The sequence below is a fragment of the Centruroides vittatus genome, unplaced genomic scaffold (genome assembly GCF_030686945.1).
Source record: "Centruroides vittatus isolate TY-2023 unplaced genomic scaffold, ASM3068694v2 contig_549, whole genome shotgun sequence".
Classification (NCBI taxonomy): Eukaryota; Metazoa; Arthropoda; class Arachnida; order Scorpiones; family Buthidae; genus Centruroides; species Centruroides vittatus.
The window spans coordinates 5,479,848-5,496,898 of NW_027122325.1; the positions used below are offsets into that span (position 1 = coordinate 5,479,848).

General features: G+C 32.1%; 1 protein-coding gene across 1 annotated transcript in view; it reads left to right on the top strand.

Annotated features, from left to right (window-relative positions):
- The first annotated feature begins 6,267 nt into the window (after window positions 1-6,267).
- The window catches only part of LOC136978739 (putative leucine-rich repeat-containing protein DDB_G0290503), a 37,814-nt gene continuing 27,030 nt past the window's right edge, over window positions 6,268-17,051 (top strand). Inside the window, exons 1-2 of the mRNA XM_067274535.1 lie at window positions 6,268-6,324; window positions 16,408-16,511. Coding sequence (XP_067130636.1) covers window positions 16,440-16,511 — 72 coding nt within the window. The 5' untranslated portion in view covers window positions 6,268-6,324; window positions 16,408-16,439. The remainder of the gene's footprint in view (window positions 6,325-16,407; window positions 16,512-17,051) is intronic.

Below are 17,051 nucleotides of genomic sequence, written 5' to 3' on the forward strand. Positions count from 1 at the left end.
CTGTTTAAAAAACGTTACTCTTTTTGTTGAAAGATTTTAAAATTATGTGTTTCTAAGTCAAGAGTTCATTTTAAGTACAGTACAGTACTATTTGTATATCAAAGAATACTGTCTGTTGACTGTATTCTATCTTGTATTTACTAGATTTACATACAAATAATATTGATAAATAATGATAAAATAAAAAGCTCATGTTTCATTTGTAAATTGCTTATTTTTTCATTACATTGAAGTTGTGGATTCTATCATACATTTTTCTACAGGATGTATGCATACTGTATTTTTTTAATGTGGCAGTCTTTGAAACATACAACTAGGCAAAAAGAGGGATAGATATACTCAATGTTCGCAGTAAATAAAATGCTGTTTTATTATGTCGATATTCCATACTGTAAGAAATGTGAGGGTCAGGGAATTTGGACAAAGTTGGTCAGGGAAAGTCAGGGAATTCAAAACAAAAATTTGAGTAGGAACCCTGCATATAGTTTTGCGAATTGGGAATATTAATTACTCTTTGTCATTCAGTACTTGTGATTATTGATAGTATTTTGTTTTTTATTTATAATAAACAAAATAAAATTTATCTGTCTAAAATAACCAAAAAAATTGTTGATTATGCATTTGCAGAATGCTTATTGTGTATTTAATGCATTTCTGTGGAATAACTGATCTGAATTTGAGTAAATTTTTTTATGTGCAATCCAGACACAATGTATGTGCAAATTGAGTACTCTGTATAAGTTAATAGTAATATAAAAATTATGAGAATGTAACACGAAATTTCGTGATTATTGTGTAATGTGCTGGTAAAATAAAAAATACAATATTTCTATGATGATTATATGAGTTTATTTAAGAATTTCCTGACTATATAGTATATTTAGTATGGTTGTTTTGTTGTAAAGTGGTCGTATATGCTGTTATTGAGGTTAATGTTTATAGATTTCTGTATATTGTCTGGTATGCAAGAAAAGCCTGTATGCACAATAAATACCTCAGAGCCTGGGCTTGTATACAAAACAAGCCAAATTGACTTAATTGTTCTAAAACAGTCAAATCTTAAACTATGACAAAGTACAGTATGTGTTATGAACAAGGATGTATAAGACAAGTAGGAAATTTCAGCCGGCGTTTCACGTAGGCAGCTCATTGATCTATAAGATGATCCACCTAACTTTTAAACCTACAGATCAAAACAAACTTGGGGAAATTCCAAAGAAATAGAATATTGTACGTACTGCTAAGAACAAAGTAAAAAAGCTACATTGGAACCTAGTTAATTCGAATCAGTCGGGGAAAAATATTCAGATTATGGAGGTTTGGCTAAAAATTGATTTCGTGCATCGGTTTATTGGTGACCCATAAACTATCCATACGATATTTCCGTGCGTAGAATCGTGTCAATGTAATCTTCGGTGTTGTCCGGAAACTCAAACGCTTAGCAGTCAACAAATCAACGATTTGGTTAAGTGTTTAGTAAAGACATTAATTCTAGGCGCGAAATATTGCAATTAATTTGTTTATATTTTATCACAAACATACCACTCGTTACGATTGTCGTATTTTATAAAAGTTTTACATAGAATAGACTATAATAGCTTTTTCTTTTATTTATTACCTCAGCTAGTCGGAGAAATCCATTAACAATCAAAACAAAATGTTCATTAAAAAAAAACAGTATCTAGGTGACACTCTGGAAGACTTTGTCCCCAGTGACATGACACGAAATTTATTTTTAGTCAGTGGTTCCCTCGCTTTACAGAAAGTTTCTGATTGAACTAATCATTCGATAGATGAATTAACTTTTTTAATTTAAATAAAAATTCCGGAGAAAATAATGAAAATAAATAGTGTCAAAACCCATTCGAGTTAACCAGTTTTGATTTAATATGTAAAATCTTACGCTAGACGATCGGGGAAAGAAAATGACTACGAGTTAGCCAGGCTAAATTATTAATTCCTTCCTTGCAAGAAAACATTAAGCCTCAGTTACATTGGACGAGTGTAGTAGACACTTGCTGACTACTTACTAGTTGGTCTCAATTTTGCTCAATGTAATTAACTAGAAAATTTTTTTGATGATTCATTTGAGTGAATAAAATTGAAAACTAGACTACTGTTGTCACTAGCTTATCAATGGCACGTTATCTTCAACATAGACTCATTATATATTATAACACATACACTTTATATATTGCTGAGAACCTACTTTACTGCTTTAAACGAACGTTTTCAACCTGATCAACAGGCCATCGTCAGGTTATCAATTCTCCGGAACGTTTACAATCCTATGGGCAAAAAGTGCAATTGATTAACTTTGCAACTTTACGTTAATCAAAGACATATTCGGATCCCTTCTACTAGTGATAGATATTTTAATTAAACTACTTATAAATTTACGTTAATTTTACAATTGCAGTTATCAATTTATAACTTTGCAGCATTTTACTGTAATATACATAAAAATACAACCAAATTTAATAACACTTGGTGAAATTAACAAACAACAGTGACAGACTAACTATCCCTCAGGCTCCTAGGCTGAGCTATAGTAAGGCTCCCTCTGACTTTGTCTTGTCTATCCTGTTTTTTTTTTTTTTTTTTTGTTAACTACGTCTATCCTTTGTTAAATAGTGTGACATTACGTTAAAATAATATATCAATTAAACTTTTTCGTTTGCTTTCGAGCATCTAGGCTACTCAACCTAATGGTAATACGCCACTACAACGAACAAACATTTTGTGAAGTAATACTAACAGCTCGATATTTGACAACGAAATATATATAATTTTTTATTTTATAAAGTTTGCTATTATCTTCAAGCAGTGGCGCCCGCAGACTATACAAAAGGGAGGAACAAGCTATAAAAAGTATACATTATTCGAGAAGCTTCAAACTGATTCAATATTAGATCAGCGCTCCTACAAGATGGCTGGAGCTAATTTGGCCTCGAAAACAGAATGTTCCATATTTTCAAGCCAAGTTTTTGTCAACATACGACGAAGTTGCATGGGGCAATATAAAATAACAAATATCGTTCATTAGTTTCTTTTATATTTGCAGAATAGGCTAGAAGTCATAAATTTTCCGTTTGTTGATAATGGAATTTGGGGCCCTTATGGGATTCTGAAAAGGGAAACACAGACGAAAAGGGGATACGTATCCCAACGTACAGGCGCCCGTCTTCAAGTAATCAAATTTAGCCAAGGATAATTAATTGGCACAAAATTTCAATGTATGATTGTTTATCCTGTTAAATATTAATGTGATTACCTTTTATCCAACAATTAAATGAATAAAATGAAGTTTGTGGTTGTTTAAATTGAAATATATATATATTTACACTTTTGTGACATTAAGTTTTAATGTTTAATGAATATCCTTCCTCTTGCGGCGAAAAGAAAACTTAACAAAAAAATAGACTTCGAGAAGAGATGGAACAGAGAGGTTGCGGCCGAAGTTCAAACTTTAAACTTGTACGGCAAGTAGTAGTACACATTTGACGTTTGAACTTCAAGCGAATCACATCTCGCAATTGGATATTGTTGAAAAATGGTGAAAACGTTTATGTTACCAGTGAAGATAAATAAACAAATTAAACTATTTTAAAATATTTATAGGATGTGTAATAACACTAAATAATTATTTTTGACTTTAATTAGAACCGTGTCTCCTACCGTAAGATACAATAGGAAAATTCCAACGCGTTTTTTCTGTTGTCACGACATATTTTGTTGAGGGAAGTAGTGGCTTCTTTTCTTTTAACTCTTTCCGCTGTATGGGCACTAAAAGGGCCTCTTTTAGCAAACCCATTATGGGTTTGACCACAATGGGCAGCCAGGCGGTGAGAGATGGAGCCCGACTTATCCGGACGGACAATCCCGAAAAATTCCTGGAGATTTATCGATCCGTCCAGGGGACCTATTCTCAGTAGTGTCGTTAAACTATGAATACGATAAAAACCAGTTTCTATCGGAACCACGTGATTCGCGTTTTAATCAACTGTGAAAATGCTATTCCGAGCCGTACATTTCGTTTTCGGTGCTGATAGCCACGTGCGATAACTAAGCTTTTGTTATCGGTCACTCTCGAGCTGCCGTTAGGAACGTAACGAAAGTGAAAACAACATGGCGTCTTTTCGTGTAAGAATGATTTTACTTCACGAGCAATTGGAGAGAGGGGACAGCAGTAACACCGATTAAATTTAATACTCTTTCTTCAGCTTCAGTTAATTTTTGATTAACTGAAGGCCCACCTCCTGTCTGAAACGTTGATTTTTTTTATTTGTGAGGCTTTACTTTTAATGTTTGCTTTCCAGTCACTCCACGTCTATGCAAATAATATTTACATTTAATAAGATGTATTGCATTTGACATTTAATCATAATACACTCAAACCTGTTTTTGTGCGGTCCTTTTTTGTGCGATTTTTTATACGTGCAATGTGTTTTGTGCAATTATTTTTGTGCAGTATACCAATTTGATTGAAATTCATATACCGCACACAAAAGAAATCGCACAAATAAAAAATTGCACAAAAATAGACCGCACAAAAATAGGTTTGAGTGTACTAATTCTAATTTGGTTATAAGGTTTATAGAAGTAGAACTTGTGGCAAAATTTTGTCATTTTATTCTTAATGAATGAATTAAAAAATACATTGATTACATGAAGTTATATAGAAATATACAAAGAAACTTAGACATACTTTGTATAATTGTAAAATGTTAGAATTATGTAATAATAGAAATCTTTATTTTGTAGATTTTATCTAAGTTTAATGTCGGCTTTAATTCATTAGTTTTAATTTTAAAAAATACATTCTATATACGTAACTTAACAGTAAACTATACACTATACATAAAATGACTATCTATCACATAAATTACAATTTTTAAAAACAAATATTTGCTTAACGGATGGGCTGACAAAATAGACCCAGACATTTTAAAACAAAACAAAACTATATCACTACGCTAGTACACGACAATGCTAAAAGCACGTGCTTCGCTTAGAAAATGGCGGGTTGCAGTCACGTGACAAAATACAATGTTAACTAAACTGTGATTGGTTAAAGCGTAATAGCTATCGATAGCATGGAACCCAGACGCATTTCGACCGACTACCCGTAGCGAAACCCACTTAACGTGAAGCACAGAATAGCGATTTGTCTAAGGTTCGTTAACTGCCTTTCGCTAAGGGGACTTATTGAATGTCCCGTGTATCGCTCTCGTTCAGTTATCAGAAGAGCTCAGAATAGGTCCCCAGATTTGAACCCGGCTCCTCAGGGCGGTAGGCTGTCACCTTGACCGCTCGGCAATCCGGCCGTCGGAGTTAGATAGATAAAAGACGTTTTAGAGATGAAAACTTCGGCCGCGACCTTTCTAATAAAAAAGCTTCAGAAATCTAATAGAATTCAAATCCTTTTAAAATAATTATTATTTTTCTTTCAGAATTACATTAGCCTATTTGAAAAATAAATATATTTTTTTTTCTAAAGTTAAAGTTAAAAGAATATAAGAATATTATTTATTATCACTTTTTAGTATAGCCTTGAAAGGGAGACTGCTTCGGCCTTCGGACCGACACATTGCTGACATTAAGAAAGCTTTTTTCACATAGAGCCAGGCAATGCGATGGCTCAGTGATGATGTTCAAAGCCGGGCCACCAATGGCCTAGCGGTTCCATTCGCTGAACACTAGGAGTTCGGTCGTCGGTTCGATCCTCGCCAGGACGGGCTGGCCACGTAAATTTTCAGGGTTTTTTCATTGGCGTAGCCAGGGTTTTGTTATGGGGGGTCTAGTAGAGGCTGTAATTTTCTGGGGAGGGGCACCAGGTTAACTGGAGACCATGCCCACCCATGCCCCTTCCTGGCTACGCCCATGGGTTTTCTCCGCGTCTGTAACGCCTGAATAGGGGCCAGTTATCCTTAACTCCTTTACAACCTGGGTCACTGGCCAGCTGCCATCCGAGATTGTCCAGTAGAATCTGCATATTTTGTTGCTATAAAGAATTAATTATAGAAATCAGAGAAAAAAATATTCTATTCTTATATCTTGTTTTTTATGAATAGTCTTTTAACACTTTTGGAATGGAAAGATCCAGTAGATGGATAAAGAAGAAACATGCAATTAATCATATTCAAAAAAGTATTATGTATAATGATTTTATTTCAAATATTATTGATATTTGTTAAATTTCAATGTCAAAAAATTTATTTTGGTTTATTATGTTAAATGTATCTTTATTTCATCATACGAAAAATTTTTTCACCAGAGGTCGTCTTACTGTTATTAAAATAGATTAAGACGTACTTGAGAACGGTAAGATAAGATTATAAAATGTCTAAAATAACTTACTCGTATTTTGGCAAATTTAGCAATACGATTGTTATTTTTTAATCAGTCGATACCTTCCTATTGTTATCTTATCTCGTATTTAAAGAGATAGCATCTTCACCGATAATTTCTGCCAATATTATTACATAGATTAGAAAGAATTTGATTGGATGATGTAATTGTTTCTCGGTCGTAACATCCAATAGAAATTTACGATGATGTGTTTGTTTATAAATAGTCATAACTGAGGAAATATTACCCAAATGAGAAATTTTGGTTGTTGTTAAGATTACTTTTATTATTATAATTTTTTAAATAGCAACTATTTTCTTAAAATTGAAACTTTAAAACAACTACGGTCCTATTTATTATATTATAATTTTAATTTTGGAATGTTAATAAAATTTTTATCCTAGAAAAATATATAATTCAGATAATGTGGATTTTTAAGTGCCATATTACAGTATTTTCTAATGAAAATACTCTAATATACATTTATTTAATTACATGGTTGTCATGACAACAGTGTTGATTATTGTATGCTTTAGATATAAATGTCAATATTAACGGCTGCGTTCTTCAGATGTGGCAGTTGTAACCGAGCAAATCGGTAGCTATTGCATAGCAACCTGGCTCTGCTGAATAATGATTGATGTTGCATTGGAACTAAAAGCCTCGTGGTCAGTTTCGGGTAGCATAAATGAACAACGCTACCAAATGTGACGTTGAAACACCAAACGTGTTCCGAAAGAGCGCTACTGTGGAGGGCGTTTAGCAGAAAAATACTCAACAGCTCTGGAACTGTTGAGTCTGATAAATGCAGCCAATGACTTTTTGTTTTTAAAAATTGGAAAATTTTTGTAAAAATAAAAATAAGACAGATTAAAAAATAAAAGATTTTTAATTGGTCCATTTTTTGTTAGTTAATTCAATATTATGTAAGTAATAAAAAGCGAGGTTTTTATTTTTTCATATTTGTAAATATCAACTTGTAATGACATTAATTCATTATTTGTATCCTGTTGTTCATTATTATTATAGCAATGTACAAATTATTGTAAGTGTATATAATTTTATCCCCTTTTTTCATTAGTAATGATTTTTTTTCTAATTTTTTCAATATTGAAATGATAGAATTGTATAAGAAAAATGACTTCACTAATTCCAGCGTGTCCAATGAACCTGGAAATGTCAGGGAATTTGGAGTTAAACCTGGAAAAGGAAAAAAATATTATTGCAGAGTGTATAATGAATCTTATAATGGGAAAGGAAACAGTAGAAACAATTTTAATTGTCGTTTCATGTGATATGCACAATGATCTAAGCTTACGTCATGCATGATGATTAAATTTAAAGTATAAAAATTGCTAATATTTACTCCAGTGTTTCAAGAAAGTACAAAATTTGAATTATGCAGCTTTTAATTGTTTTATGAAAAAAATATTCTTTTTTTTCAATCATAAATAGCTTATTTTTAAGTGTTGTGGGATTCACTGAAAAGCATCTGACATCCCTATCTAGCAGTCAGTTTTCTTTTGAAATGAGGGAGAGGAGTTCTGTTCACAACACTGTTTCAAAGCTCTTACTGAGTAAATGATATGTAGAATCCATCTGCAATTCAGCAATGCTTGTAATTCACAATGATTACAGGGTTTGGAACTGGTCACTATTTCAACTAAAAGTCACTTTTTCATTTGTCAGTATTATTGCAAAATGTCACTAAAAGTCCCTTTTGGAAAGATGTTATCATGTTTATTCTGTTTTAATGTGCACTCTTTTCACCTTTTTGAGAAGCTGAGAAATGAAGTGTGTATTACATTTGAAGTATAAATGAGAAGCTCAGGAGCATGTTAAGTGACATTAGTATCATTTCCAATATGTTAAACTGTAATTTGAATACATTTTACTATGGTTAATTGATTTTATCTTGTTTGAGTGTCACCCATCTATTGAAATTTTGTTAATTTTAATAGTAAAATCTATATAGAGAGGTTTCATGTCGACATCACGAGTGACGTCATGAGCATGCGCAATTGTCCAGTGCCATCTTTGTGACTGTTTGTGACTTGTTTACGTTTTGTGTGTGTTCGCGTGCGCTTTAACTGGAGTTCTTGTGTTGTTTTTTTTCGTCGCGAATATCACTATGGTGATTTGTTGTGTAATTGGGTGTAATGCTAGTTCACTCAAGAACAAAGGAACATCATTTTTTTAAAATTCCCGGCATTATTTGTCATCAAGGATCCCAAACTGAGGAGCTTTCACGACGAAGGCAAACTGCATGGCTCTCGAGAATTAACCGGAAAAATTTCGTTACGAATAAAGTGAATATCAATACAAGAGTTTGTCAGAAACATTTCATTTCAATATTTACGTTAATAAACACTAAGTTATATTTTAAAACCTAAAAGAGTTTACTGATTTGCTTATATTAATTTAGTTAGGTATAGTGCATTTATAAACGAATAACTAATGTAATTTCAGGATTTAGCTAGTGCAAACTTATAAACATTACACGTTAAAACTAAAAGCAAGTAGGCTTATTATATGCTAGTTTCAACTAGAAAATAAAAGTACTGAACAATTTGAATTAAAAAATTTCCACAGCTGTTTTTAATTAGACTTTTACTTTCAGACAAAAATTCTTAGTTAAGAAATACGTAAAAACACGAGTTTAAACAAACAAAAGAAAACATATCTTTCCAGGCAATATTACTTCGCTGTTATTCATTACTTTTACTTTTATATCAGGAGAAACCCAGCCACTTGTTAAATAGTTATGGGCCTCTAAAGATTTATAAGCTTTCATTTGTGACAGGGTGTAGAAATTTGTTGTCAAAACCAAATAGTTTATAATGTCACCAAATTTTACTTTCGGCCACAACTCTTGATCTACGACGAAGTCTGATAAACTGGCTTCGTATGGATCGCCTTGAAATAACGAAATTTTCTCTTCGTACAGAGCTGCATCTCGTCCTGTTAGACCGCTAGAATAGCCCACAAGAAAAGAATCTTTTTTAACTTAATCCATGATAATAGAACTGCAGTATTTTTGTACGTTTAAACTAAAAAACGACGTCGAATAACAGACCACATGCAAGCTAAGCGAGCGAAAACTACCACAAAAATGGCGAATGGGCGGAGCAAACGTGTGTTTTATCACGTGACATTTTGTTGATTTTAATAGTAAAATCTATATATAATTAAGAAATCAATAAAAATAGATTTATTATAAACATATAATTATTTTTTTATGAAAACAGTAGTTTGATCAATAATAATGTTCAATAATAATAATAATAATAATCAATAATAATGTTCATATAATTTATATGTAATATCTAAACTAAATAAACTTCATTTAATGCAGAATTGTGAGATTTTTCTGGTGAATGCATTCCTATGCCTCCATTTCTTTTAATAGCAATATGAAATTAATGGTAACTTCTTGGTCACTAATTTCTTGACACTTGTCACTTTTTTAACTATTTTGTTAATAAAAGTCAGTTCTGATCCTGTGATTGTAAATTATAGGTAGTAAATTAAAACATTCTGTGAGTTTCATTACTGATTTGGATCTCAGCAAAGCAGAGAATCTCTGTACAGTACATACAGTAGACCTTGGATGTGCCATCAAAAGTTGGAAAATTATAAAAGTTAGAATGAAGGTAGTAACTGATAGAGTGATATTAAAATTTCAAAAAGACTGTGCAAACTGCTTACAAGTTGTAACTACCAAATTGATGTAAAAGTTGCCACTGAAATACAAATTGAGCAAGGAACTGTCATGTCTAAATCCAGCTTATGTGCAAGGAATAGAGAGCACAAAAACTGTTAGATATTTCTTCAGAAATTCTTATGACTAATAACTGGATAAATGGTTCCACAGCTGATACAGTTGCTAAGCAATAGACATTTTGTCATTCCCAGGAATTAGTGATATGGTTAAACACTACTCCAGCAGCATGACAGGTTTGATTCTTTCTGCCTTAGTCTGCTAAATGAAAAACCAAAAGGAAGAAACATTTGTAGCTTACTGGAAAGTACGTGATATAGTCATGTCTGCAAGTGGATTGGGAAAATTGGATATATCAAAGCAATTGATCCATGCAACTTGAAATGCAGCCCAGAAATACAAGGAAGCTATGGTAGCTCATAAACAGGAAGAAATAAGGCAAAAAAAGAGTAGAATGAAAAGTTGATGGTAAAAGAGCTAAAGAAAAAGATGATTCTTGCAGAATATAATAAGGATATTGGGGACATTAATGAGCAATTGCAAAAACTGCAAAAAAAAGAAAAGGCATTATTTTATTCTATAATTAATAAAGAGTATGATTATTCTTTATTTTGTGATTTACAATACAGGTATAATATTGTATAAGATTGACAGTGTCAATTTTAAGTTTTGTATTTTAATAAAATTGTTATGTTGAACCTGTATGTAATATATAATCATCAGCACATTTTGAAGCAATAATATATGAATTCATTAATCAAAATGAAAAAATTAATCCTGCTTTGTAATAAAGGGAAATAAACAGCTTTACAACTGTGAGTTTCATTTGGTAACATGAAATAAACTGTGAACTGTTTTTAATTTCTGCAGTGAGTTGTTTTCAGTCAGTCAGGGAAAAATAGAAGTTTTCATCCTGGAAAACTTGGAAATCTCAAGGAAATTGAAAATTGTTTGACACCCTGATTTTCTACCTAATGTTTTCTTATATAAACTATAAAGAAATTAAAGTTTTTGTTGCAACAGAGGGATTACAATTTGAGAAAATACTTTCAATTTATTTAAAAAAAAAATTTTTAAATGCTTTCATCAATCATATTTTTTGAGATTGCAGTCAGCCCTACCCCTACTATATATGGTACATCACTACAACACATTTACACATACATATACAAACATCACAATTAAATTCAACACTTGGTTATGTTTATTGGGTTTGGAGTGGGGCCACTCCTCTAAGACATCATCAAAATGCATTGTCGTAGGAAGGTATGTTATCAAAGTTTCAGCTTTCTAAATTAGAAGTGGATGAAGTTTGAGTTGTAAGTTTTGAGGACATACAAAGGAATTTAAGTAAAACTAAAAAAAAACCCAATTAATCTTCATAAATATTCAAGTCTAAAAATAACTTTATTGGAGAAATCAAGAAATCACTCTTACAATTAGTTCCAAGTAATTTCAAGCAATGGCTAGATGGCTGAGGTGATTAAGGTGTCAGACTACTCTCTGGTGACTTGGGGTCTTTTTTCTTTTCTAGATTCAATCCCAAGAATTTTTCTTGTGCAGGTTCAATCCCTCATGTCTTGGCCATCCCCACTGTGGATGTGGTTGAACCCATGAAGGATGTGAAAAAGGGCTTCCTTAGTGCCAACAGGGTAAAAAAAGCAAAAAACTTCTTTTTTGCTTTGTTTACCTTGTGGCCACTAAGGAAGCAATACGGTTTAGAAAGAGTGAGAAGGTCATGAAAAGTGAAAGAAAGATGAAACAGGAATAATTTCTTTTAGAATTAAAAGGTTTCAAACAACAATATTTTTAGATAAAAGGAAACAGGTAGAACACTGTTTATGTCAAAGTTCACTTATATTGAAATCAGAGCTGTCTTACAAATATAAATAAATTCACACGGCAATAACCTTGGAATAGCAAGAAAATTTACTAACCATAACGTTTACGGATGTCTTTAATGTCCTTCTTCCTGAAGAATACTAAATGGAATGCCAATTTAAATTTAACATCTGAACATTAAGATAATGCAATTTGAACGTAAGTTTGAAAATATTAAAAAATATAAAGATCATCACATGTAAATAACACAAATAAAACAAATGAATACATAAAAACTAAATTGATAAATATAAAGAAACATTAAAATTAAATAAATACAAAAAATCTTTAAAAAATGAACCCCCATTTGTTAAATCAAATGTAAATAGTTTATTCCATAGCTATTGTGTGGCTTTGTGCTGTTTGAGTACAGGGTGCACAAATTATAAGGACATTAACACCCTGTTGACCTCCATGCTGTCGACAGGGAGTTATGTCCTTATAAGTTGCACTATCAAATTTATTTAATTTTAATGTTTCTTTATATTTATCAATTTAGTTTTTATGTATTCATTTGTTTTATTTACGTGTTATTTACATGCGATGATCTTTGTATTTTTAAATATTTTTGAACTTACATTCAAATTGCATTATCTTAATAAATGTTAAATTTGAATTGGCATTCCATTTAGTATTCAGGAAGAAGGATGTTAAAGACGTCCAAAACCATTATAGTCAGTAAATTTTCTTGCTAAGGTTATTGTTGTGTGAGTTCATTTACTTTAATATTTTAGAATTTGATAGTGCTTAGAATGCATTTTGGATTGATAGAATGTAAAAGTTGTTTTTGTTGTCTCGGATGATGATCCAAAGAAACTTGAAAGTATTTGAGATTAAATATACAGTAATACAACTCAAAGCCCGATGATATATAAATTAATAAACCAACAAACACCTAAATAATTGGGCTACTAAATGACTATAATGTTTGTTGGTTTATTAATTTATATATCATCAGGCTTTGAGTTGTATTATATTTATATATATATACCCTCGCCAGGGACAGCAATAGCTGGCTGAGTGCCGTAGAGGAGATGCCTATTGGCCGTGGATGTAGGAGTTGTCTCCAGCCAGTGCCGTTAGTAACCATGGATGGTTATATCGAAATAAGTACGTCTGGAAGCGATGACTGGCTTGGGGTCTGGGTGGCACAATTGGTAGTGCACTGTATGGCAAGCAGAGGCTGCAGGTTGAAACCCCGCCCCGGGTCAGTTATTTTCTTCCAGATTGTTCTAAATTATTTATTAAATTATTAAAATTGTAATTATTAATTTAGTTAAGAGATGGCACCTAACACTTACCTCTATACTAAATTCGTTTGTATTTATTAATTAATTACAGCCATTTAGTAGCCCAATTATATAGGCATTTGTTGGTTTATTAATTTATTTGAGACTAATTGCAAATATGGTTTCTTGTTTGGTTTCTTCAATAAAGGATAATTCAAATTTTTATCTGGAAAGTGGATATTCTTCGATATAACGGTCGAAAAAAGAGTATAGCTTGAAGAAGGACTTAGTGAGGGGCCGAAAACGTTTGCGTACGAACTTTGACAGCACTGGTTACAAGGTTTGCAAGAGGATTAAGTAGTTTTAAAGACTTGACTGTTTCTTTTCTTGAACTATTTAATTCTGTAAGTTCATAAAATCAGATATAGAATTTTCATGAAAAATTAATAATAATAAGCTGAATTCAGGGAAAATTACTCCACATCAGACCAAATGCCCATATTACAGCAAATACCTGAACTGTTTTTAAATTACAGAAGAAGCTTAGACTTGGGTTCTATTGATTTTTAAATAAGTCTGTATAAACTAAAAATTTGAAGTATGAAAATTAATTTATTCCTGAAATTGTGGGAGTTACAAAATAAGCAATGTATGTAAAATAAAATAAAATAAATATATTTGAGCAGTCTATGAATTTAATGAAATTGAATGTACTTTATGGCCATGGTTCTCAGTATTTGAAGTCGGGGAACGCTAGACTGACATTTTTTCCCGCTGAACACTTACAATACAGCTTTAAAGCAGGGGTGGCTTTTTCCTTTTTGAAATCAAGACCACACTCGGTCTAGTATATGACGTCATTGTCATTTGCTGATTACATTCCCATACAAAAATTATTTTGCATTGTATTGATTTTTATTTTGAACAATGTTTAATTATATATTTGATTTTTTCGCAGAACACTTGAAGTGGCTTCACAGATCACCCGTGTTCTGCGGACCACAGATTGAGAATCACGGCTCTATGGTCTGCTGCTTTCCAAACTTTTGTTTTCACGTTTCAAAAGTTTTCAAAAGTCCTCAGTTGTTAATTGGCATAGCTTGTTCTGATTTTTTTTGAGAAGTTTTGTGAAGGAATTGACTCCCCCACTCTTATCCCACTTTCTTCTTTAACTGGTACCAAAATCATTTGATTGATCTCAGATAGTGTACATTAGACAGAGGTTTTCATAAGGAGTTATGAGTATCATATCCCATGTTGATCAAAAGCAGTAATTGTCTTGAGTATGGTGAAAAATCAAGATTATGGTATGATAGAGATTATGCTACATGTAATCTCTATTCTGACTGTACTACTACAAGAATGGAATAGTCTCTTCTTGATGCACTCTATATTATATACTTCAGTGTTAATGCAAAGTTTAGATCAGGTGTATCAACTCCTTTTTTGTATATCAACACCTTTTAAGAAAAATCTTTTTTCATTGACCCCCTTCAATATTAATTATACTATACTATATTATATATAAATATAGATACTACAGCCTCTTAATAATTTTTAAAAACAACTTCCTACACTTATTTAAGAGCAAAAATGTGCAAAATTTTTAATATTTTAAAATAAATTTTTTACATTTGCAAAGTTATATCAACTCCTAATGCAGGGATGGGCAACCTGCAGCCCTTGAGCCGCATTCATATATTTTGCGGCCCTCGGGCTGCATTCATATATTTTGTGGCCCGCGACGCATAAAATGTGAATAAATATATCAATTTCCCAGCTTAAGGAAGTATGCAGCAAAAATTCAAACATTATTTTCTACAGCTTATGTGTGTGAATAGTTTTTCCCGCAATGAATTTAGTAAAAATTAAAACAAGAAACCGGCTAACAGACACATCAAAACTAATTTAAAACCAGCAGTGACGAATATTTAACCAAATATTTTCAATATATTACGTTTACATCAGTTCTAGAAGCTAAATTAAGTATACCTATGCTAATTTATAATTATATATGAATAAATAATTCTGATTTACCAACATTTTTTTTCTCTTTCTCTTGTATGCGGCCTGCATCAGTTCAAAAATCTTAAAATGCGGCCCTTACATAGAAAAAGGTTGCCCATCCCTGCCCTAATGAATCAGTATTGACCCTATTGGGAAACCCTGATTTAGATAATGCAAAAAATATGACATAAACAATACAAGAAAAGGAAAAATACAGTGATACCTCGATTTTCGTCGCTAATCCGTTTGAAAACAATCAGTGAAATCTGAAATCGACAAAAACTGAACAATTATTTCCATATGAATCAATGTAAATCCAATTAATTCATTCTAGACACTCCAAAATACATACCAAAAACACATTTTATAGAGAATTAATACAGCATTAAATACTAAAAACAATAAGAAATTAACATAAAAGACTAATTAGTATAAAGATAAAAGCATTAAGATTAAAGATAAGATAATTAGCATTAAGATGAAAGCAATGGAATTGTTCGGCTAGACATGCGGGGTAATGTGTTGTCTTGTAGAAGCTGGTTGGATATGAGCTTCTAGCCTATATCACCCTGTGGTAAAGCATGACATAATTGTCATGTAATAGTAGTTGTATGCATTTATGATGGTTGTATTGAGGGAAATAATGCCTTCCAGGAAATTCGCTTAAAGGTATCTGGCCCCTATTTAGGCATTACAGACGTGGAGAAAACCTGGAAAACTTCACGTGGCCAGTCCGCCCTGGCGAAGTGCAAACCTACAACCGAACTTCCAGTGTTCAGGGAATGGAACCATTGGCCAATGGTGGGCCATCATGGGGTAATGTTCACAGAACGAGAAATAATGCCACACTGCTCCAGAAAGTGCGTGGGTCGCCTTTGTTTTCACAAAATTAGCAGCGAGGTCACTTGAGCACGCTAACGAAATCCAAGGCAATCGATGAAAACCAAGACAAATTTTTTGCGAAAAAATTGATCAAAACCGAAATCGGCAATAACCAAAGTCAACAAAAACTGAGGTATTACTAAATATTAAGCACACTAGCTGCTGTTTTCATTAATGTTAACACAGATAATTATGTTAAGATACAAAAAGCACTTAATTAGAATAATTTGGCACCTCCTCTGAGCATCGAATGGCTAAATTAGTGAGAGTCTACTGTTTAAGAAATGCACTATATTGAATACATGGAAATTTTAAATGATTAATTTTATATTTCAGCTCAAGTTTGACGTTTTAAATGATTTAACTTTATGGCTGAAAGTGGAGATTCTGATTGTGTTGGTGATTGGACAATAATTACAGACAAGTTAGATGAAAATCAGGTAAGAAAAGAATTTTGTTATTTGAGTTAATAGTCTAATTAATTGATAATGTTTTTTACTTAATTGAAGTTGTTTATCAGTCTTTCAGATGAATATATAATCATCATATTATAATTTTTTTAAGTATCTCTATTCAGCACCATCTAGAGGGACATATAGCAATGCAAATGAAACCAAATATTGTGTGCTGATGTTGCAGGACACGTGGAAGAGATTTCTATGGGGAATTTAGTTCCAAAACCTACCACTATAGAACTTATGTTGAATGCAAAAAACATGTATCGTGTGCATAATGCACATATACTATGGGTGATTTCTAGGTATAAAAGTGCCCACAGCATGTGGAATGCCATTTGTATGATGTATACCTTAACCTCTGTATATACCATACAAAATGTTGCTCAGTGAAATGTTGTTACATTTCACTGAGAAAAGAGGTGATTAGTTGCACATTTCTTATACTATTGCCACTTCATTCTCTGAAACTTAATCCTTATGATTTCTAGTTTTGAGGTGGTTTAAAAGGTGTGATTTGTTGAG